General features: G+C 37.8%; 1 protein-coding gene across 3 annotated transcripts; it reads right to left on the minus strand.

Moving 5' to 3' along the window:
* Positions 1-416: 416 nt before the first annotated feature.
* On the minus strand, positions 417-22,993 carry PSMA6 (proteasome 20S subunit alpha 6). Of its 3 annotated transcripts, none has more exons than XM_057722796.1 (7): positions 22,823-22,992; positions 9,282-9,376; positions 8,735-8,816; positions 7,645-7,800; positions 4,506-4,684; positions 2,789-2,883; positions 417-639 (listed from the first exon to the last, which is right to left on the minus strand). In XM_057722796.1, exons 1-7 carry the CDS (start codon positions 22,896-22,898, stop codon positions 582-584), a joined length of 741 nt encoding a protein of 246 aa, XP_057578779.1. In that variant the 5' UTR covers positions 22,899-22,992; the 3' UTR covers positions 417-581. The 3 variants fall into 3 exon arrangements, with proteins under 3 accessions (XP_057578779.1, XP_057578781.1, XP_057578780.1); XM_057722798.1 differs by lacking the exon at positions 22,823-22,992 and adding an exon at positions 22,551-22,702; XM_057722797.1 differs by lacking the exon at positions 2,789-2,883 and having other exon boundaries at positions 22,823-22,993.
* Between the last annotated feature and the right edge of the window lie 326 nt (positions 22,994-23,319).

The raw sequence follows: 23,319 nt of genomic DNA on the forward strand, positions 1-23,319 counted from the left end.
ACTACAATTTCTGCTCTTAAAAATATTGGTTCTTATTGAGTAAAGATTAAATGTTTATCTCAACTACTGAAGATCAATAATGCTAATCATTTTACTATAGTTAAAACCTCCAATGGAACTTGGAGTCCAGGTTCAGGAATGAAATAGGACCTGTAAAATAAAGGCTTTACCTCACATGCCAACTTAGTCAAAGCAAGTTTTGAAACCAGAGTTTTAGTTTGTAATTTATTAATTATGCCATACAGCTATATGGTTATTAAGTTCTGGTTATTAAGTTCCTTAAGCCAAAGAAACCTGGATCTCTCAACAAAATGAATAACGCTACAGTGTGAAGATGGTGAACATTTATTTAATAGTCTGCATGTACCAAAGACTTAATACTTAAAATTGGAGGTAAAAAAGACAGGATGCAATTATTTTCCAAAAGCACTGTTTTTATTTATACAGAATCCTAACCACTTCAGTGGCAGGAGGAGTGGGAGAGGTTCCTTTTTCAATCCAGGGGCCCCCATAATGTTGGTCTGTTGTTACCAAACACACAGGCAAGTGGCGTCATGGATCTGGTAAACTAACTACAATGTTTAGTCTCTCTCTGCTAGAGCAACAAGGTGAGCGTCAATCTCTGCTTCTGTAAGAATCCTGGAAGGCAAAGGGAAAAAAACCCCACAACTATTTACTTTTTATTATGCAAAATTAAAAAAAAACAAAACACAAAAGTAGGATAGTAATGATCTCCTGTGTACCTATCACCCAATTTCAACAATTATCAATTTATAGCTAATCTTTTAAAAATCTATACACCCACCATTCATCCCTTCGAATAATTTCCAGACATCATAACTTCATCTATACACACTAATGTTTACCTCTTTGACATCAGATCTAGAATTAAGTCTTTTGAAAACAAAACCCTTTTGGTTGCAAATGAAAGCAAATATTTAAATTAAATATAACACTAAACTATACATAATATATTCTATTTTAGCTCCTATGTCAAAATGCCTTTATCCCTAGTATAACTCAAGTTTATATCAGCTCAGAGATAAGAAGGCATTTCATGTTGATCATGTTATCTTCTAAATGATGTTTGCCCCAAAGACATCAACTGCTTGACAATCTTTAATGTGACCTATTACTGGCAAACTTTTAAAAGTGAAATTTGTCAAAGTGACATTTTTTAGTGTAAATTGGGGCAATGTAACTACTTTATACAGTTGTTTATGCTTATGTTATATATTCTAGTTATTAAGTATACTCACTATCACAGAATTTATAAATGATACAAGTTTTTTAAAGACATAAGATCTTTGGTTTCTTATTTAACTAGTAAATGGAAATAAAGATTTTAAAGGTTATAGGAGGGTTTCAGAATAGCAAATAAGAACTAATTGTAGGTCCTTTAGAGAGAGGTGCTCCTGCTGGAATTTTACCATTTTTAACAAATAAAAAAGATGGGACTTTCCTGGCACAGTGGTTAAGAATCTGCCTACCAATGCAGGGGACATGGCTTCCATCCCTGGTCCAGGAAGACCCCCCCATGCCATGGAGCAACAAAGCCCGGGCACAACTACTGAGCCTATGCTCTACATGTAGCCCACAAGCTGCACCTATTGAGCCCACCGTGCTGCAACTACCGAAGGCCACGTGCCTAGAGCCCGTGCTCCTCAACAAGAGAAGCCACTGCACTGAGAAGTCTGAGCACCACAATGAAGAGTAGCCCCTGAGAAGCCAGCGCACCATAATAAAGAGTAGGCCCCGCTTGCCACAACTAGAGAAAGCCCGTGTGCAGCAACGAAGGCCCAGCACAGCCAAAAAAAAAAAAAAAACAAACTTTTCCAATGGGGGATGGAGGGTAATTCAATTCCATTTTAAAAAAAAACTCTACAAATTTTTTCTTAAATCTTTCATGTTTATGTCACTTACTTGCAGGCAACAAAAAGAACAAATTAGAAAAGAAAAATGTAGTAACAAAACTCTTCAAGGTCTAGTTAAACTTAGTTTACTACCTTTGTTTCCCACCCCTAACCATGACCATGTCTTTCTAATCGTGACCTAACAGTAAAGACACATAATAGTCAAACAGGCCTTCCAGCAGGTTCCTTGCATCTGTGGATTTAACTGAAGCATATTTCACTATTCACAAGAGTATTCAGGTTCATGGTAAAAGTAAATCACCTCAAGGGCTGCTGGGAGGATTAAGTGAGCTGATATATATTAAGCACCCAATATAGATTTGACTCATGGAAGCTGTGAAGTTGATTTGTGGGAGTTAGTCACTTAGTGAGTAAGAACAGACAAGCATCCAGCATCTCCAATTCAATTAGCTGTATGCAAAATTTGAGGATTTCAAAGATATCCAGATAGGATCTGACGTACATCAGTATTTCATATTGCTCTTCAAAGCTCCACTTAAATAACCACTAAATAATCAAAGCTCCATTTGAAATCTACTAGTTTGGAAGCTGAATTTCTATTGGTCTTAAGCTAAAAAAAGAAAAAACATTTACGCGTACTTTACTCCCTGTATAAAGGAGGTTATTTTACATCACCTCTGGTATTAGATATAAAGTAAATGAAATGAGAAGGAAAGCAGTTATGTCTGTCTTAAGGAGACATCCAGTAAGTTTTAAAACAGATCTCTCAGATGCTGAAAAAAACAAACTTTAGTTCAAAAAAGTGTTTTTTCCTCAAATTATAGGACAAATGAAACAACACACCTCCACCTTTCTAGACTAGAATTTATCACTTGGCAAACTTCTTTGAGTACCTGGCCGACAATGTAACTCACCTGAATTTAGGATTTTCAACTGTAACTACTCCGACTTCTATTTCTGAAGGTTTGAAATCAATTGATAAAACAGTAGACAGGCATGTAATCGCAGTCTGAAAAAAAGTATCAACATTAAGATAATAAAGTCTTTTTCAGAGATTCCAAGATTTTTCTCATTCCAAACTTATTCAAATCATAAGTTAACCGCAAGCTATTCTTTTTTCTTCCATGTTTGAGATTATATAGTTTTACAGCTACACAGATTGCTTAATTATAATATGTTGCCTGCCAATGACAAGTAACTTGTTTATATCAAGTCAAACTATAAATTAAAGGGGTCCAACAACAAAAATAGGGTGATTTACACAAAATAGTCTATTTGCCTGCTGATCACTACACGCCAGGCAATATGAGATGGGGAGAGGATAAAGATGACTGATACAGTCTTCTTTTGAGGAATTTACAAAAATAACAATTTAAGAATGTTTTAAGTGGCTTTGTATCGATGTGATTAACTACTTATATAACTATGAATTAAAAAAAAAAACAAAAACCTTTAAAAAACATTTAAACAGTGCCTCCCAGATGAGAACTAGCTTCATATTTCCTGTCAGTATATAATACTGCCAACCAAACATAAAAGTATTAGATGGTAACCTTTCCTTTCTCATTGATCAGGATCATGTTAGTCTTTAGAATTGCTGTATCCCCAACCCTCTTTTCCACAATCTACTAAAATTTTGTTTTTAACTTCTTGGCAGTAAATAAGAAGTTTCTTTAGTCTAAGACTACTAAATGTTTGTATAAGAATTCTGTCTTGGGACTTCCTAGGTGGCGCAGTGGGTAAGAATCCACCTGCCAATACAGGGGACGCGGTTTGATCCCTGCCCCAGGAAGATACCACAGCCAGAGGAGCAACTAAGCCCGTGCACCACAACTATTGAGCCTGCACTCTAGAGCCCGTGAGCCACAACTACTGAGCCCATGTGCCGCAACTACTGAAGCCCACGTGCCTAGAGCCCGTGCTCTGCAATAAGAGAGGCCACCTCAAAGAGAAGCCTGCGCACCACAAGGAAGAGTAGCCCCCGCTCGCCATAACTAGAGAAAGCCCGTGTGCAGCAACAAAGACCCAACACAGCCAATAAAATAAATTAATTAATTAATTAAAAAAAAAAAGAATTCTGTCTTGTCCTGTCAATTTAAAACTTCCCAATCATGATGATCAATCCCCTCAAGGACCCTGCATAAAGCTAGTTCTACTTCTGCTTCTCAGATATAATTTCTCTGCCAAGTTATCCTGTGAACATATTCTTTTACTATGAAGATGTCTGCTTCCCTGAGAATTTGGTGTGTGGCTGCTTTTCCTTTAGGACCATAAGAGCAACATTACTGACTCAATTTTTTAAATTCTGCTTCCAGTTAGCTTAAGCCTAACCTGAATCACAACCATGCAGGTCTTTGGGCCTGGTCTTGACTCCTGTTCTGAGTTATATTTTCCCATTTTATATGAGTTTTGTTGAAAGCAGTTTCAAATACACCATGAAATGAGACAGAGAATTAGATGAATAAAAGCAATCCTCATTGTTCCCATGTGACACCAATTTTACTATTAACCTGACAAACGTGGTTATTGTGACATAACCCAGGAATAGCTTACATAGACTGTCAACTACGCAATGATCCTCATTATTCTATACAGCATTAAAAAAAGGTCCGCTCCTCTCGGCTAACTTACTTCCACTGTCTGTTCAAATGTCCAATCAAATTTCTTCTTCACTTTTTTTTCAAGGAAGCTGGTTGACTCAGTTTGTTTAACTCCTGCTGCAGTGGCTTTAAACCCACAGTAGTAACCTGCAGGATCACACTTGTATACCTGAGGGCCTTGTTCTTCATCTATACCGATTAAAATCATACCTAAACAGAAAGAAAGACCCTCATTAAATATCTTATACCTTTATACAATAAGATTTCTTCCCTCTTGGTGTTGTCACATAGCTGCTGTTAATCACTACTCTGGCTGTCTATTTTAGGATATGTATTTTTTTTTTCTGAGAACAGGTTTTTTAATGTGTGACAGATAGTAAGTGCTCAACAAATGTGGAAAGTAAATGATGTTATAGAAAAGGCAACTCATGAAAGCAAAGAAAATCAGATTAGCCAATTCCACAGTTCTTAAAATTTTTTAAAAAGGATGTGTTTTGCTTTAACTAATAACAAAATATAGGTTATCACCACAGATAAATTAGGTAAATTTCCATTTTGCAAAAGGTTTTATCAGATTTTTTTAAGGGTTTAAATGACCACAAATGTAATTTACAAACTATTCTCTAATCCTTGCTATTACCCAAAGCATGTTTTTTTGAACCCTAATCCCTCAAGGTGTTAACTGGTCAAATAAATTTGGAAAACACCTTTTTCACATACTTCTCTTAGAAAAAAATAATATACAAAAGCATATTAAATGTTCTAAAATCTTCTGCTGTAGGTTGACCTACTTTAGCTCAGGGTTCTTAAATTTATTTGACCAAGGAATACTTTTTCTTTTTTTTAAATTTAGGAACTACCTATTAAGGTTCCAGGAAACTGAAAGGGTATGGAACCCGCCTCGGGAATACTGGCACACAGTGAAATGTACCTGGGGGCTAGCTGCTCACCTTTACACTGCCCGTCTCTGTTGGTGCTGGGATATATTCCTCCAGCAGTCGGCATAAACCAAATTCTAAATTCTGTACACACAGCTTTATTACTATAAATATGTTATTATAACGACATACAATTAAAATAAACACGACCACCAAACTTCTTGCTCCTCAGCAGTGCAGGTAACAAAGTATTTAAAGAACGGCTCAACCCAACTTGAACCTTTTTTATATACTGTCTTATTATAAGATTTGGTATTATTTAACACTTTATTCACATTTATAGATGTTTTATACAGTCTAGTAATGAGGAATTTTGAATCTTATTTTATTGACAAACACTATGACAGTGATCAGCTATCTGTTTTATTCTAACGTTATGTTACCCTGTAATTTTCTTTATATTTTGTACTTGATATATGATATAAAGTACAAGGGCAACACAAAAGCCATATCCACCTACTGCTTGTGAGGAAAAAAGAAATATTTCTTTTCTCCAGGGTCTTGCAAGGTGAGCAGGGTTTAACAGATGATAGGGAAATGAAGGGCAATCAAGGCAAAAGGAACATGCACAAAGGCACATGGAAGATCAGGGCACACCCAGGGAGTGACAAAAAGATCCATGCATTATAGGAGCTTCAGGTGAAAGAGAAACGCAGTACAAGAAAGAGGCAACTTGGGAGTAAACTGTAAGGGGCCTTGCACATGATATTAACAATAAAACAACAAAATTTGATTTTAGAATGATAACTCATGTAGCAATATGGAACAGACTAAGTAAGAGTAAGAAGGGAGAAAGGCAGTAAATTAGGTGGCAAAGGCAAGAGACAATGAAAAAGTGACAGAGGAGACGGAAGGGAGAGATATTCTGAGGTAAAGCTTGATGACTAAACAGATGACCAGGAAAGGTGAGGCAGGGGTAGAAAGAAGTTGAGGATGAGAATAGAAAAACAGCAATGATTTCAAGTTTGAAGTATCTGTGGGACATGAAGGAAGAGACTGTGCTAAGCCTCACGAGGGAGTGACTGGAATACAGGTAGTAAATGAAGTACTGAAAGTGGATGAGATGACCCAGAAAGAACAAAGAGGAGAGAACGACCAAGGAGAGAAACCTGATGAGCAACAGTTAAGGGGCCAGCAGGTGAGGATAAGCTAAGGAAAGTGAGGAGGAGAAGAGTATCACTGAAGAAATTAAGGGAGAATTTTTTTTTTTTTTTTTTGGCACACGGGCTTAGTTGCTCCATGGCATGTGGGATCTTCCTGGAGCTGGGATCGAACCTGTGACCTCTGCATTGGCAGGCGGATTCTTAACCACTGCGCCACCTAGGAAGCCCCTAAGGGAGAATTTTTAAGTGACAGGTCAAAAATAGGGTCGGATGCTAAAGAAAAATCATTACACTGACTGCTTTAATTCTCATAAATGAATGACACAATGTCAGAAACAAAGGTGTTGAATTTTTCAGGCTAATTTATTACATTAAATCTAAAATCAGTAAATATTATTCCTTTCCCAATAAAAATTTACCTGTTCTTTAAAGAAGAAATTTATTCTAAATATATGAATTACAGGCAGATGTGTGTGAGCCTGATTCTTTAGGGTGGTTAAAACAACTACATTGTTGGGGCTTCCTAGGTGGCTCAGCGGTTAAGAATCCGCCTGCCAATGCAGGGGACACGGGTTCGATCCCTGCTCCAGGAAGATACCACACGCCACAGAGCAACTAAGCCCATGCGCCACAGAGCAACTAAGCCCATGCGCCACAGAGCAACTAAGCCCATGCGCCACAACTACTGAGCCTGCACTCTAGAGCCCGTGCTCCACAACAAGAGAAGACACGGCAATGAGGAGCCCACACACCACAATGAAGAGTAGCCCCCATTCACAGCAACAAAGACCCAACACAGCCAATTAAAAAAAACAAAACAAAACAAAAAACCAACTACATTCTTAAGATGCCTAATTTAGGCATTTCCAGCAAACTAGTAACCTGGAATTGCAGTAGAATATCCATTACAAAAGCCTAATAGCATCTATTGTTTAAAGGTAGTGCCTAAAATACTGTTGTGAAACCTATCCTTCCATCACTGATTTATTATAAAAATTCCTTCACCTTTTATAATTCCGAGCCACATGTTCAAAACCCAAGTGTTACTGAAATAACTTTCTTTATGCATGCTCTCTAAACAAAAAATCATAATTCAGTAATTATTTGGGAGACTTCTTTGCATACTTACAACAACCAAGAGGCCTCATTTCAGCATTCTGTGTGTAGACCTGAGAAATATCAGCAATTCTTTTACACAGCATGTCCACAGGAATCTCATAACCATACTTGTATTTCCAATTAGCTGCCTCATAGCGTGCCCTCTGCACCTGGGATCTGCTGTCAGCTTAGAGCATAAAAAACAAAGGTTTATTTCTTTAGAAGGAAAGAAGGAACCTCAAAGCCAGACAATTTTCCCAGTATACACATATATCTATCTCCATTATGACTTAAGGGAAGCAGAAGTGGTCCACTATGGCTTTTTCTCCCACCAACCTATAGTCAATGACTCAGCAATAAGTATGTGACAAAAAAGCAAAAAAAATTAAAAGATGAAGTTCTATACACAGCACTGTCCTTTTATGTTGAGCTCTTCATCAGCTGTCAACATAGTTTCTAAATGTTTCTAATAACTCCCCAAAGAACAAGTTTTAAAGAGGGAGAATAATGCTTCTGTTGATCTTTTTTTTGTAGGCTTGAATTTTCCCTTGATTTCAGAAAATAGAAACCTTGAAGTTATTTTTATAATTCTCACCTACTTCTAACCAGTGTTACTCTCACCAGGTGTGAGATATACTGACTTATGTTCCCTTACATTATTAACAGTATCTGAAATAAATCATCTAAGAGAGGCGCCTCAGCTCAGTTTCCCTGACAGCAGCACAGAGATCTAATTCTATTACACTTACGGTTTCAAAAAAGCTCACAATACTCTGAAAATATTGATACTAGCCTTGAAAGACTGCAAATCTACTTATATCACCTGAAAAATCAGACACTAAAGGAAGCCTTTTTAAAATTAACACACACAGATGTAGAGAACAAACATGGACACCAAGTGGGGAAATTGGGGAGGGGCTGGGGTGGGATAAACTGGGAGACTGGGATTGCCATACATACATTACTAATAAGAGAAAAAAATCCAATTGTACACTTTAAATACATGCAGTTTATTGTATGTCAATGATATCTCAATAAAAGTTCTTAATAAAAAAATAAAATTAACACAAAACTCAAAAATAATCTGAAGAAAAAAAACAAACAGATATCAAGTCAATTACCTGTCATTCCTGTCATCACACAGCCAATGTTTTCGGTTATCTTGAATAAGTGAGTCACTGTGCTGGAATCCAATAATTTGTCCTAATGTACAAAAAAAAATCAAGATAATTTAAAAAATCACAGGTCTCTGTAGTGATAAAAAATATTACAGAATTATAACAATGAACTATATAATAAATGTTTTCTGTTCATTTTACAGTTAAATCCAATTTAAAAATGGGGGCAGGGGCACAATTCTGTTTTCCTTTCTTAGATAGTATGTTTCCTGTCCACAAGAATAGCTCACCAAAGTGTGTTTTGAGGTCCCTGAAGACAAAAGACCTAGAAATCACTTTGTGCTTATAATCATACCACAAAATTCAACATGTCAATTCTGTCTACTCAGTTAAACTATCAATAAACTCTTCTTGGATGGCAGATAGGAAAGCAGGGTCAAAGCAAAAATAATGTTAACATATACAGATAATAATACACCCTTGTACAAACTCATGAAACATTCTTGCATTGCATTCTGCAACAACTGGCTATATGGGCAGTACTACTTACAGGTACTTTCTTCTGTGTGACAATTACTGCACAGTCTTTCCCTCTGACAGCTACTGATGTAAGGCCACCCTGGTTAATAGCCTTAAAAGCATATTCTGGAAAATAGAACAGTTTTCTTAAAAAAGGTCAAATAAATGATCATAGATTCATGCAATGGAATAATAAACAGTCATTAAAGAGCTTTATGAACTAACATGGAATGCCATCCAAGACATGCAAACTCAAAATAATAATAATAAATCATAATTAAATCAACTCTATTTTGATCACTTTCATCAGGTGCAAATACCAAATTTCTAATTAACATTTAATATTTATCACATCAAATCTTTAACAATTATGTTTTATCATTTAAAAAGTTTGTTTTGTAGCCATTATTTCTACCAAGTTTGGTTTTCCTGGGTCAAATTTAGGTGCTCTAAATTTTCTCAAGATTTCCTATTTCTGTTAACGTTTGGTCAATAACTAATTACCATATGCAGTTTTAACTGCTGTCAGATTACTCTGCCTTTTCCCCTCCCTCTACGAAGTTGAAATTTTCTGGATCACGTTTTTTTTGCAATTTTCATGTTACCTACACTATAGGATTCTTTAGTTTATCTATAACAAACTTCAGCTTGTGCACTTCTCTAGCTGCTGTCAAACCATTCCCCGCCTTAAAACAGATGAATCCAAGTGGTTTATAAAAACAAACTACTTTGGCATCATGTGGTTCAGCTGATAATGACTGCTTGTGGAAAGCAGAATTACAGCTGAGTCTATCCCTTTCTATATTGTATATTTCTGTAATATTTAAACTTTGTGTAAAGAAGTATTTTATAATTAGGAAAACAGCAACAAAAATTAATATACGCTCACTGCAGAAAATACAGTGGATAATGTAAAAAAAAAAAAAATTACTCACTACTCCAATCACAAGGCTTTAAAAATTCTGTCCAGTATTACTCTGCACACCAGGTCTGAGCCTGGTCTTATTTGGTTCAAAAAGCTACTGGTCAGGACAGGGAGAGCAGGAGGGAGTCGCGGGAGGGAGGGGATATAGGGATATATGTATAAAAACAGCTGATTCACTTTGGTGTACCTCAAAAGCTGGTACAAGAGTGTAAAGCAATTATATTCCAATAAAGAGCTTAAAAAAAAAAAAAAGCTACTGGTGAGGATAATCTGAGGAAGATACTACCTATGACACCAAAAATTTTCCTTTAATAGGAGTGCTGTGATAAAAATCCTTTATCAAATATTTCTAAATGGCCATATATTGAAGAGAACAAAAGAGTAAAAGACTCTAGAAAAACCACCTCAAAGAAAATCCTCAGATCTAACTTACATTTAACTAGCTAATTACAATAGCTTTTTTTACCATCCCATTACACCACAAATAACTTCTAAAATATAATGTTTCATAATGCTACTCAGTTGTTTCTTACATGGTCCAATAAAGCCTCTACCAGATCAACCCTCCACAGATAAACTATAAACTCTAGACAAAACAATAACTACCCAAAGACAAGAGAAAGAGGCCCAAAGTAGGCAGATTCTAAAGAGGGAGTCAATGCTTGAAGAAGGGAATGGGACTGGGGTAAGCTTCCCATTTTCATGATTTACAGCCTGCGTGCAGGCCCCAGTCAGGGCTAAATACCCACAGAAAACTCAGTCATTTTGCCCTGCGGAGCTAAACAATAGTTTGGGGGAGTAACCACAGCTGCTGGAAAATGAGGGAGAGAAAGGAGAAAGCCAGAGAGGGAGAGTCCCAATTTCTATGTTGCCCAAATCTCTGGCTGATTGATTCCATAACCACACGTGCAAAAGGCAGACTCCAACCGGCGTACCTAGGATAAAAGAATTAAAGCGAGATTTAAGCTGCCACCCAAATTAACTGCTTGCTAGAACAAATTAATGCTCTTTGGAGGAATATAACAGAATCCAGTCTTCACAACCTAACATTCACAAATGCCCAGGATATAATCCAGAATTACTCAACATACCAAAAAAGAAACCAAACCAACAAAACAAAATATAGTTAACATGATCTACTCACAAGAGACCAACTCTGAGATGACCCAGATGTTATATTAGCAGGCAAAGTTTATTAAAACTATGTTCAATGGCATAATGAAAAATATTCAAGATAAAATAAGAAATCTTGGTAAAGTACAAAAGAACTAAACAGAAAATACAGAACTGAAAAATACAATATCTGAAATTAAAAATTCACAAGTGGACTTAACTGCAGAATGAAGATAATAAAGGAATGAGTATGAAAATGAATTAAACTATCCTTTTTTTTTTTGGCCATGCCACATGGCATGCAGGATCTTAGTTTCCAGACCACGGATTGAACCCATGCCCCCTGAAGTGGAAGCACGGAGTTTTAACCTCTGAACCACCAGGGAATTTCCTATCTAACTTTAAACAAGAGAAAACAGATTTTAAAAAGTCAGTCTGTGGGTCAACATCAAAAGGTATAATGTATGTAAAAGAACAAGGCCCCCAGCCCCCAAGAAAAAGAAAAAAAAAAAAAAAAACTTCAGAAATAATGGCTAAAATGTGCCACATCTGGAAAAAGACAAAATTTCATACTGAAGATTCAGCAAACTCCAAGCAGGATACATACTAAGAAAACATACCTATGCTCATCATAGTCAAATTCCTGAAAACCAAAAGCAGAGAAAAATTTGAGAACAGTGAAAAAGAACAGATTATATACAAGAGAACAATGATTTGAATTCCATGGATTTCACCTGAAGACCGTGGAACATCCTTAGAGTGTGGAAAGAAAAACCATCAATTCAGAATTCTACATTCAACAAAAACATCCTTCAAGAATGAAAGTAAAATAAAGACACTTTTAGACCTGCAACAAAAATACTAAAAATTCTTTGGGCTGAAGGAAAATGATACCAAAAGAAAACTCTAATCTTTAGAAATGAGGAACAACAAAAAAAGGTAAATATCTGAATAAATGTAAGAAGCTATTTTATTCTCTTTCATTCTTTAAAAATACCTAACAAGTTACAACATTTCTGGAGTTTATAAAATATGCAGATATATTACTTATAAAAAGGAAAGGGAGTAAATGGACTTATAAGGTTTCAAGGCTTGTACATTTTACGTGAAATGATAAATATTAACTCTAAGAAGACTGGCAGAAGTTAAGCATGTATATTATAATCCTCAGAACAACACTAAAGAATGCTAAGAAGTAGTTGAAAGGCTAATAGATTAAAATGGAATTCTAAAAACTATTCAGATAATTGAAAAGAAGGCAAGGGAGGAGGTACTGAGGAACAAACAAGCAAGCAAACAAAACAGAGACAAACAGAAATAGATAAAACAGTAAGTTTAAATTTAACCATGTCAACAACTGCATTAAATGTTAATGAAAAAAAAAGTTAATGAAATACTCCAAATAAAAGCAAGAACTGTCAGAATGGATAAAAAAGCAAGACTCAAATATATGCTGCCTACCAGAGATACACTTTTTTTTTTTATTTTTTATTTTTTTGGGGGTACACCAGGTTCAATCATCTGTTTTTATACACATATCCCCGTATTCCCTCCCTTCCCTGACTCCCCCCCCCTCGAGTCCCCCCCACCCTCCCCGCCCCAGTCCTCTAAGGCATCTTCCATCCTCGAGTTGGGCTCCCTTTGTTATACAACAACTTCCCACTGACTATTTTACAGTTGGTAGTATATATATGTCTGTGCTACTCTCTCGCTTCTTCTCAGTTTCCCCTTCACCCCCCGCCCCCTCCCATACCTCGAGTTCTCCAGTCCATTCTCTGTATCTGCATCCTTGTTCTTGTCACTGAGTTCATCAGTACCATTTTTAGATTCCATATATGTGAGTTAGCATACAATATTTGTCCTTCTCTTTCTGACTTACTTCACTATGTATGACAGATTGTAGTTCTATCCACCTCATTCAGAGATACACTTTTAATAAATGGATGAAAAAAAAGTATACCATATAAAAGTAAGCATCAGGGGACTTCCCTGGTGGAGCAGTGGTTAAGAATCCACCTGCCAATGCAGGGTACATGGGTTCGATCCCTGGTCTGGAAAGATTCCACATGCCGCGGAGCAACTAAGTCCATGCGCCACAACTACTGAGCTTGTGCTCTAGAGCCCACGAACCACAACTACTGAGCCATGTGCCGCAACTACTGAAGCCCATGCACCTAGAGCCCGTACTCTGCAACAAGAGAAGCCACTGCACTGAGAAGCCCGCAAACCACAATGAAGACTAGCTCCCACTCTCTGCAACTAGAGAAAGCCTACATGCAGCAACGAAGACCCAATGCAGCCAATAAATAAATAAATAGAGACAGAGAGAGAGAGAAATGGCCAATCCCATCTAGTTAAAGATTTTAACACTGCCATTCAGCAACTGCTAGAAAGAAACGCACACAAAAAAAGTAGGCATACTTGATATCAACTGCACCCTTAACCACCTTGACCTAGTTGGTATCTGTAGACTACTACTGGCAATAACTGAAAAATATACATGCACATGATATTAACATTACATGGTACATTTACCAAGACAGTCCACATGTTACACCATAAAACAAGTCTCAGATCTTAAAGTGCTGAAATCCCTATATTTAGGGAAAATTTTAAATTTGAAAATTTAAAACCACACTTCTAAATAATCCATGGGTCAAAAAAGTAATAACAAGAGAAATTTTTAAATATTTTGAACTGAATGATAATAAAAATATATCAAAACTTGTAGGACGCAGCTAAAAGTGTTTAGATGGAATTTTACTGCTATGGTGGACAGAGCCTACAGTGGCCTCCCCCCCACAATACCTGCCTCTTGGTGTTCACATTTCTGTGTAATCCCTCCCGTGTGGGCAAGATCTCCAACTTCCTTCTTACAAACTAAATATGTCAAAGGTGATGGGATGGCACTCTCCTGATTACATTATATAAGATTCCATCTTGCTAGCAGACTCACTCTAGAGATTCTTCTTGCTGGCTTGATAAGTGGCTATGTGGCAAGAACCATCAGTGGCTTCTGGTAAACAGCCAGAAAGTAGCTAGGGCCCTCAGTCCTACACTGCAAACCTAAGTTTCCACTTTAAGAAGCTAGAAAAGAGCAAAGTAAACCCAGATTAGAAGAAAAGAAATAACAAAGATCAGAAATCAATGAAACAGACAAAAAAGAGGACACGAGAAAGTCAGAAATTAATTCTTTGAACAAAAACAATAAACCAATGGGACTTCCCTGGCAATCCAGCGGTTAAGACTCTGAACTCCCAATGCAGGGGGCACAGGTTCATTCCCTGGTCAGGAAACTAAGATCCCACATGCCACAAGGCGCAGCCAAAAAGAAAAAAAGAAAAAAGAAAAGAAAAACCAACAAAATTAGAAACCCTTTGTTATGCTGAAAAATCGTCCCCAAATGATATCTATGTCCTAATCCCTGGAACTTGCAAATATTACCATATATAGCCCCCCCACCCCCACCCCAAAAATCTTTGCACATGTGATTAAGTTAATCTTGAGACGGGGAGATTATCCTGGTAGGCCCTATATGCATTCCTATGTATCCTTATTAAGAGAGAGAGACAGAGGGAAATTTTATACACACAGAGGAGAGGGTGCTACGGAGAGGGAGCAGAGAGATTTAAAAATGCTCGTCTTGAAGATTAGAGTGATGCAGCCACAAGCCATGAAATGCTGACAGCCTCTTGAAGTGGATAAAGCAAGGAATGCATTCTTCCCTAGAGCCTCCAGAGAGAGTATGGTCCTGCCTGACACACCTTGATGTTGGTCCGGTGATACAGATTTTTAGACTTCTGAACTCCAGAACTGTGAGAGAAGAAATTTCTACTGTTTTAAGCACCAAGTCTGTGGTAATTTGTTACAACAGCCACAGGAAACTAATGCAAACCTCCAGCCAGACTAATCAAGACAGTAAGAGAATACAAATGACCAGTTATCAGGAATAAAAGGATTATCACTACACATATTATAGAGATAAATATTAGGAACAATCACTTCTATACAGATGTGTATCTGGGTCTAATATCTGGGTCACTTATCCTTGATCTCACCTAATTTCAGTACTATATTTTCAATTGTTTGCTGTCTGTTATTACCTGATTGTTCAGAACACAATTCTGGCCTAAAAAATACTCCATCGATGGCTATAGAGGGCTATTAGTTTGCAATTTTTACCATCTTTCCTCTTACACTGTACTTGTTTAGAGACCTTGGCCCTTCCCATAATGAAGATGTCTTTGCTTCTTCAAGTGCTCTCTGGACTGCCCTATCACTCTTTATTTCCACTTAGTCAAAGCTTGCCCTTCCCCTCAAGCCTCTTCCATTTCCCATGGACACTTTCTGATTTCCTAGAAGGGATTCTAGGAAATCTCTGAATTCCCATAACCTTTCCTATTTCACCAGTAATTTTAGCATTTTCAAGTGTATATGTCTCCCTCCACCACCAGACTGCATAGTCAAAGAAAGCAGGAACCAAGGAACTTTAAAACTACATCTGCAACCAGTCGACACTAAGTCAAAGGTTGGCTGTGGACCCAATCCAGCTTACTCAAATTGGTTTAGAATGCATAGTTTTCTAGGAAGATTTTAATTAATTAAAAGTCTGATAAAATAAAATCAAGGTTTAGTTTTTCTTAGGGAAAAAAATTCTGGTATCATTTGACCCTCATTCCCACATAGCAACTGTCCTGCAGAGGAAAAACCATCTAGGGCTGGCACGTGTTTTGCAGTTTTTCACAGTTCCCACTCCTCCTCCTATCTCACCAGCAGGTTTCACTCACATGCATTACTTATCTGGTCTGCTTAAATAATGCAAAAGATAAAAGGCCACCAAAGAAAGAGCAATGGCCCTCACCACAAAATAAAAATTTGAACCACAAATATAAAAAATCTTTTTGCATATAAAAAATGTTTCTCAATAGAGAATATGTCTACGAATTAGCCGGGATTCTTTAAAGGATTCCTAGTCCTCTCTCCCTCTCTATATAGACTAGTGCTGTCCAACAGAACTTTCTGGGATGATGGCAGTGTTCTATATTTGCACTGTCCAATATAATAGCCATTAGACACATGTGGCTACTGAGTACTTGAAATAGGGCTAGTGCAACTAAGGAACTGAATTTTTAATTTAATTTAAAGTTCTTAGTTAAGAATATCATTCCTGGACTTCCCTGGCAGTCCACTGGTTGAGACTCTACACTTCCACTACACGGGGTTCCATCCCTGGCTGGGGAACTAGGATCCCGTATGCCATGTGGAGTGGTGCCAAAAAAAAAAAAAAAAAAAAAAGGAATATCATTCCTGCTATTCATCTCCTACTTTTCAGTCTCCTTCACTGCTTCCATCTCTTTACCTGGCTCCTTAAATACTAGTATCCCCCAAGATTCTATCATTTCTCTCTATCACTGGATGATTTTATCCTATATAATCACTACTAACTCTGTCATCTTTAGCTCTGAACCCATATTTGCAAATGCCTGTTTCTCGCAAAGGCATGTCTGAAATTAAACTCCTCTTCTGTATAAACCTACTTCTTTTCTTACAGTCATTATCTCAAATTACTAACCACTCAAGTTTTCAAGCTACAAACCTCAGTACCATTCTTGACTCTTCATTTCTCTCTCCTCAGAGAAATGTCCACTCTCACATCTAGGATTTGCTTTAAAATACTCCAGCAGAGAAGGGAAAAGTGTATGGGAAAACAAGATTGACAAAATGCTGACAACCACTGAAGCTGAGTTAGGGATATATGTGGGTCACTGTACTATTTTCCTACTTTTGTTTGAAATTTTCCATAATAAAATTTTTTTAAATGAAGGAAGCTCAAGAGTCTCCCTTCCTTCACTCTTTCTCTCTCAGTACCTTAGTTCACTATTAGGGCTTATATGGATTACTGAACAAGCCTCTCCAAAGTGGTCTTCCTGTCATCTCTTCCTTTCCCTCTAATTCTAACTCTACACTCAACTCTTAAGCTATCCTACTTAATAATAACTTTGTCATTCTTAAAGTTTTCTGCCAGCTATGTCCAAAACCCATGGGACAAAGTCCAAACTCTAGCATGGCACCCAAATCTTTTCAAAATTTTGCTACCATCTACTCTTCCAGTTGTCACTGTTTTTGCTCCAGCCACACTGACTGACCAATACACTGATCTCCCTAAATTTCCTTATCTAATCTCCATGTAGATCAATTTATCTTCTCTGAGGAAACTCTTCTGGCTCTCCCTGTCAGTGTCACTTCCTCAAGTACCCTTCTTTGCACAGATATTTTAGTACTTACCATGCTGCATTGCACTGTAATTGTCAATAAAATTTTGTGTAAATGAATCCCCATAACATTACCATCAGCATAAAATAAATAAGCCTCAAAGACACATATTTTACAGCACAGGAAATATAGCCAATATTTTATAATAACTAAAATGGGGTATAACCTTTAAAAATTGTGAATTACTATGTTGTACACCTGAAACTTACATTATTGTACATCAACTATACCTCAATTTAAAAAAAATTTAAATAACAATACCACCATAAAATATATGTTATAATAATTTCCACAAAAACGGAAACTGCCAAGTAAAGAATCTAGAGACAATAACTAAAATCTATTCTCTAAAGAAACACTGGTAGGGTAAAAAGTAATACCCCAGTTTACAGCAGAGGTGAGCATGAAGACCAATTAAGAAAAAATAGAATAGTTTAAAGGCAGCATGTAAAAGGCATATTTAGTTTTTAAAAGTCAGAATTCAAATGTCAGAAGCAGTAATTAAACACTTTATCTCCATCACAAAAGAGTTTGTTTTTTTGGATAAAATTTTGGAAACTTATAAAACTAGCAAACACTGTTATGTTAATCTCAGTAATCTTTTTTTAAAAATAATTTATTTATTTATTTATTTTATTGGCTGTGTTGGGTCTTCGTTGCTGTACACGGCCTTTCTCTAGTTGTGGTGAGCGGGGGCTACTCTTCGTTGTGGTGCGCAGGCTTCTCATTGCAGTGGCCTCTCTTGTTGTAGAGCACGGGCTCTAGGCGCGTGGGCTTCAGTAGTTACAGCACACAGGCTCAACAGTTGTGGCTCACGGGCTCTAGAGCACAGGCTCAATAGTTGTGGCGCACAGTCTTAGTTGCTCCGCGGTATGTGGTATCTTCCTGGGGCAGGGATCGAACCCATGTCCCCTGAATTGGCAGGTGGATTCTTACCCACTGCGCCACCTAGGAAGTCCAGTAATCTGTTCTTAAATGTCCAAGATTATGCAGGGAAATGATAACTGATAGCCCATGTCTCATTTTTTAAGTGTGAAAAATTATAATGGATTATAGTCTACCTCAAGCCCCCAATTTCTTACTTTGTAACTTAAATACATACTAAATCACACAGGGTTCAACCTAATAACAAACTGTTAGGTTAGAATGAAAACTGCTTCCTTGATTACAAATAAAATGGTTAATAAACAGTTGTTTGTATACAGAGCACTCTTTCCCACAATAATCTATTATACGCTTTGCTTTCTCTCTTACAATTTTCCCCACACTTTCCCAACTTTTCTGGGACTCATCTGTACACCACTAGGAAAACACAGGGGCTAAATATAAAAGGTACTGTGACAAAATGCTCAGGTCAAGCACACAATGCCCAACAATGGTTCACAGTATGAGCTGCTCATTGTGATGCTAGCAACACCAGAGATGCACATCCCATTTACTATGCTCACTGCGAAACATCTACAGGTGATTCTGAAATTCTGCCAATTACAGGAGTGTAACTCAAGATCTTTCCCACCCATGATTTTGTTTAAAATGCTGTACTGAGATGGAAACTAAATTTTTGGTGGTAAGCATGATGTAGGGAATACAGAAATAAAAATATAATGTTGTACAAATGAAACATATAATGTTTTAAGCCAATGTTACCTCAATAAAAAACAAATCTTAAATTAAAAAAAAAAATTCACCCCTAATGACACACTGATTTTCAGCCTGTGTAACCCTAAGCCTACCAGACTTCTAACTTACAAAATGGGAGAAAATAAATAGATGTTGTTTAAGAAGAAACAAAAACCTGTACTCAATTTTGGAAAATACGATTTTTCCCCCATATAAACATGCGCTGGAAAAATAATTTATGGCGCACACATTCTTTGAAGTTTGATTATCAAAAAAGTAAGAGATGTTCTACTAGGGCAAGGCAGGTATTCTGCAGGATGTGTCTACATTCAATTTGAATGCTGTACAACCAGAAACTTTTTGTTAAGATTTTTTGAAACTGCCATCCTGTCTTTCCCTAACCTTGTACCTTAAGCAGGAAATATGTCTCATTTCACAGTGCCTCCTAATATTACACTCCTTAAAATGGTTTTTCAAGCAGGTGGGGTCATTAGAAATCTTGGCGCTGGTGTGTGTTTGGGTTGGGTAGGGCGGGATATGAGGTTGAAAACAGCAGTGTTTGATCCTATTACTTTTTTGTGTAGTTTTACTATGTATGTATTTATGGATATATATACACACATATATATGTATGCTTACATATACACATTTAATTTCAAATCAGATTCAAGGGGGGCATGAGGAGTCTAGGTTGAGAAACTACTTTAAAACAAGAATTTTTTTTAACAGCAAAAGAGACAAACAGTAAGTACTTCTCAGTCCATTTATTTCTGAAACTCCTGATTCCATTTTTATCAGCCACTTGTTTCTTCCTGACAGCATCCCTCACAGAAACACTTACTGAGCGCTTACTGTGTGAGACAATAAGTATCTTACATCTATTAACTCATTAAATCCTTACAAACCTGTAAGGTAAGTGGAATTATTATCTCTATTTTACATATGGAGAAGTTCTCCTAGTTGGTATGAAGCAAGGAGGCCCCAGGAATCCTGGCTTCAATACATAATACTACTTCTAGATTAGAAAACTGTCCTCTCCAGTCTGTCTCTCCCAATCTCTTTCTTTTCCTGTTCCTTATCAGCATGCCCTCTTCTTAGAAGCAACCAGTCAGTGCTCACTTTCACCTGGGAGGCAAATTCAAGTGACTGCTCCTACCTCCCTTGCCAGACATATCCAGCAAAAGGTCTGCAAGCAGAAGAGGGGCCTGAAAGAAGCCAGGCTAATGGGCCTTAGTTTCCCCACTGATAACTCAGAGAATTCCTGAAATGAGATTTCAAAGCCAAGTGCTCTGTATACAGTGCTACAGTTTTCCTACACACACACACACACACACACACACACACACACGAATACATTCATTAAGAGAAAATTTTCAACAGTTACCAAAGGATACAGGTAACAATAAAAAATCTTTCTCCCTACTCCTTGCGAACAAACACTGCCAACAGTTTATCTACAATTATAGTTAGCATTGTAACTCTAAATTTATACCTCTGTTTTTAACTTATCAACTTTAGACTACATTTATCTTTTGATTCCCAACTATGGAAGATGAGGAACATACTCACCTTTCCATTCCCTTGTCATCTCCCCATTTTTCTTATATTATTTTTCCACTGTCATGGTTAACAATGTGCACTTTATAATTCTTACACGTTTTGTCTTTGGCAGATTCTAAGGTTTATAAGCTAATAAACAGTATTTACAACATTATGACAATGCACATGTATTTCACTAGAGAATCAAGCATGGATGGACTATAAAAGAAGAGACAGTCCATGTCTACAGAGGTACTGATCTAATAGGCCAAAAAAATAAGCCAAAGAATCAAACAAAAAATAACATTTACTGAGGACTTAATACTGTGCTAAGCACTCTACACATATCACTTTATTTAATCTTCAAAACAACCACATAAGGAAGGAATTATTAGGCCAACTTTGCAAACAGAAACTAAGGCTAAAGTTACACCACTTGACCAGGTGAGCTTGCACGGAGGAGAGCAGGAATCTGAATCCAAGTGTGGCTCTAGGGCCTGCACTCTTCACTACTATACTGCTTGCTCATCCTAACTATTCTTTCACTTTCCTTTTCTTAGCAATGATTAATTAGTGCCCTGAGTAGCAGAGGGAGTGTGTTATTCAACAAAACAGAGCTTAAAATTATTCTCTAGATATTTAACTTGTTTTGAACTACATTTTCTATTCCAAATCTTTTTTAAACTATTATAATGACACTATATTCAGCCTTTCTGCTCACCAAACCTGGGAAGCACTGAAGCCTATGTTTATGGCTATATTTCACAGTATAGTATAGAAAGTGTAGGTCTAAGTGACTTTTCCTGTTGGCATATTAAAAACCATGAGATAGAACACTGGAAGCATAGTCCAATATAGAAAAAATCTTTAAAACTCAGGAATGAAACTTTAAAAATGAAACGTCCTTGAGGATACAGTTATCATCTCTCTGTTCTACCTTAGATCGTATTTTTCAATTGGGGATGAGTTAAAAGGGTTACTGAATTACCCAATATGATGTTGTTTCTTGCTACATTATATCCAGTATGTAGCCATACAGTAGACTGGTTTCATTTCAAGTTATATTTATTTCTAAAATCTGAAGAGAACCTCATTTACAGGCCAACTCTCTCCTTATGATTTCTAAGCACAGACGATTATATCACTGTCCTCACCAAGGCACTAATGTGCTAAATTCACTCAAAAATGAAACCATCACCAGCCAGCTGTAAATCAGGGTCTCCTGACACTGAATTCTCCAAGGCAAGGGGTTAATGGTGCGGGGTTATAATCACAACCTAAACCCTGACACCTTTTCGATCCAGCAAAATATGCTGTTACACTGAACAACTGTAACGACTTTAGGGTTTATTTCCATTGAAGCTATTCTTCAGGAAACAGCTAGTTCACCATACCTCATCTACAATTCAGAACCAGCTTTTAAACTATAGTAGCATTCAAACAGATGTGGGTTAACAGAGGATGCTAGCTTCAAGAGCAGCTGTAGAACTGACAGCCAGTCATCCTGTCTACCGGTTTTCCAAAGATGTCCTGAACTCTGTAGATACTTGTAATGTGGCGCCTTTTGTTTTTATTTTTATACGTTTGTTTACGTATATGCCACTCCCTTTAAGCTGTGAGCTTCAGTACAAGGTGAGGGTGTGACATCTTTGCATCCCCCAGGACAAGTACAGCGTCTGGCAAGCAGAAGGCTCTGAATACCTATGTGGAATTAACCACAAGACCAGGAAATCCACGCTGCAAACAAAAGAAAACGGAGAGGGAACGTTTTAATTGGAAGGTCAAGGAACCATTACCCTTTGGAGGGTTACAGACGTTGGGCCCACTCACCTCAAACAGCTCTACCTTCCCTAATTCTGTATAGTGTCCAAGCAGTGCGGCCGCTTGCCCTGGAGAGCCCGAGGACTTCGGCCTTCGGGCTCCATCCCTGCCTGCAGACAGCGGTGGGAAGCTCACAGGGTTCGACCTAGCCTAGGCCCTCCTCCAGTCCCAGCTCCAGCCATGCTTCAGCCCGGCACTAAACTCCGGCCGCGGCTTCCTGCTCCAGGCCGAACCATGACAGAGCAATTCGAGTGGACCAAAGGCAAACCCGGTTCACTCACCTACTTGGTAGAGCCGGCCTTCGGGGGAAAAAATGGTAATGTGGCGGTCAAAACCAGCACTGGAACCACGAGACATGGTGCACCACCACTCCAAACACAGTTTCGGGGACCCGTAGCTCCCGCACCAGGCGTACAAGCCCCTCCGGAAGTTGCGGCGACTGCTTCCGGGGCGCCGGCAGGCTTTATCCGCTCTTGCGCACGGACTCACAACTCCAAGCGTCAGTTCCAGCGCGCTGAGAGCTCCAAGGCCCCGCCCCTGGAGGGGGGTGGGGAGAGAGGACCGTAGGTATTCGATGTGCGCCTGCGCCAGCCCCACGTGTGGGCGGCATGAAGGTGGAGGTTGGGGTTCGCGTTGCGGCGGTTTAGAGCTTTCATCTGGAGGATGAATTGGCTATGGCAAGAAGAAAAAAGCTTTCCGGGTCCTGGAGTAGTGATTTGCCTGTCTGTATGATCGCGTATTTAACAAGTTTCTCGTTCGTTCTGGCACCTGTGTATCC

This window comes from Hippopotamus amphibius, chromosome 2 (genome assembly GCF_030028045.1).
Source record: "Hippopotamus amphibius kiboko isolate mHipAmp2 chromosome 2, mHipAmp2.hap2, whole genome shotgun sequence".
NCBI lineage: Eukaryota > Metazoa > Chordata > Mammalia > Artiodactyla > Hippopotamidae > Hippopotamus > Hippopotamus amphibius.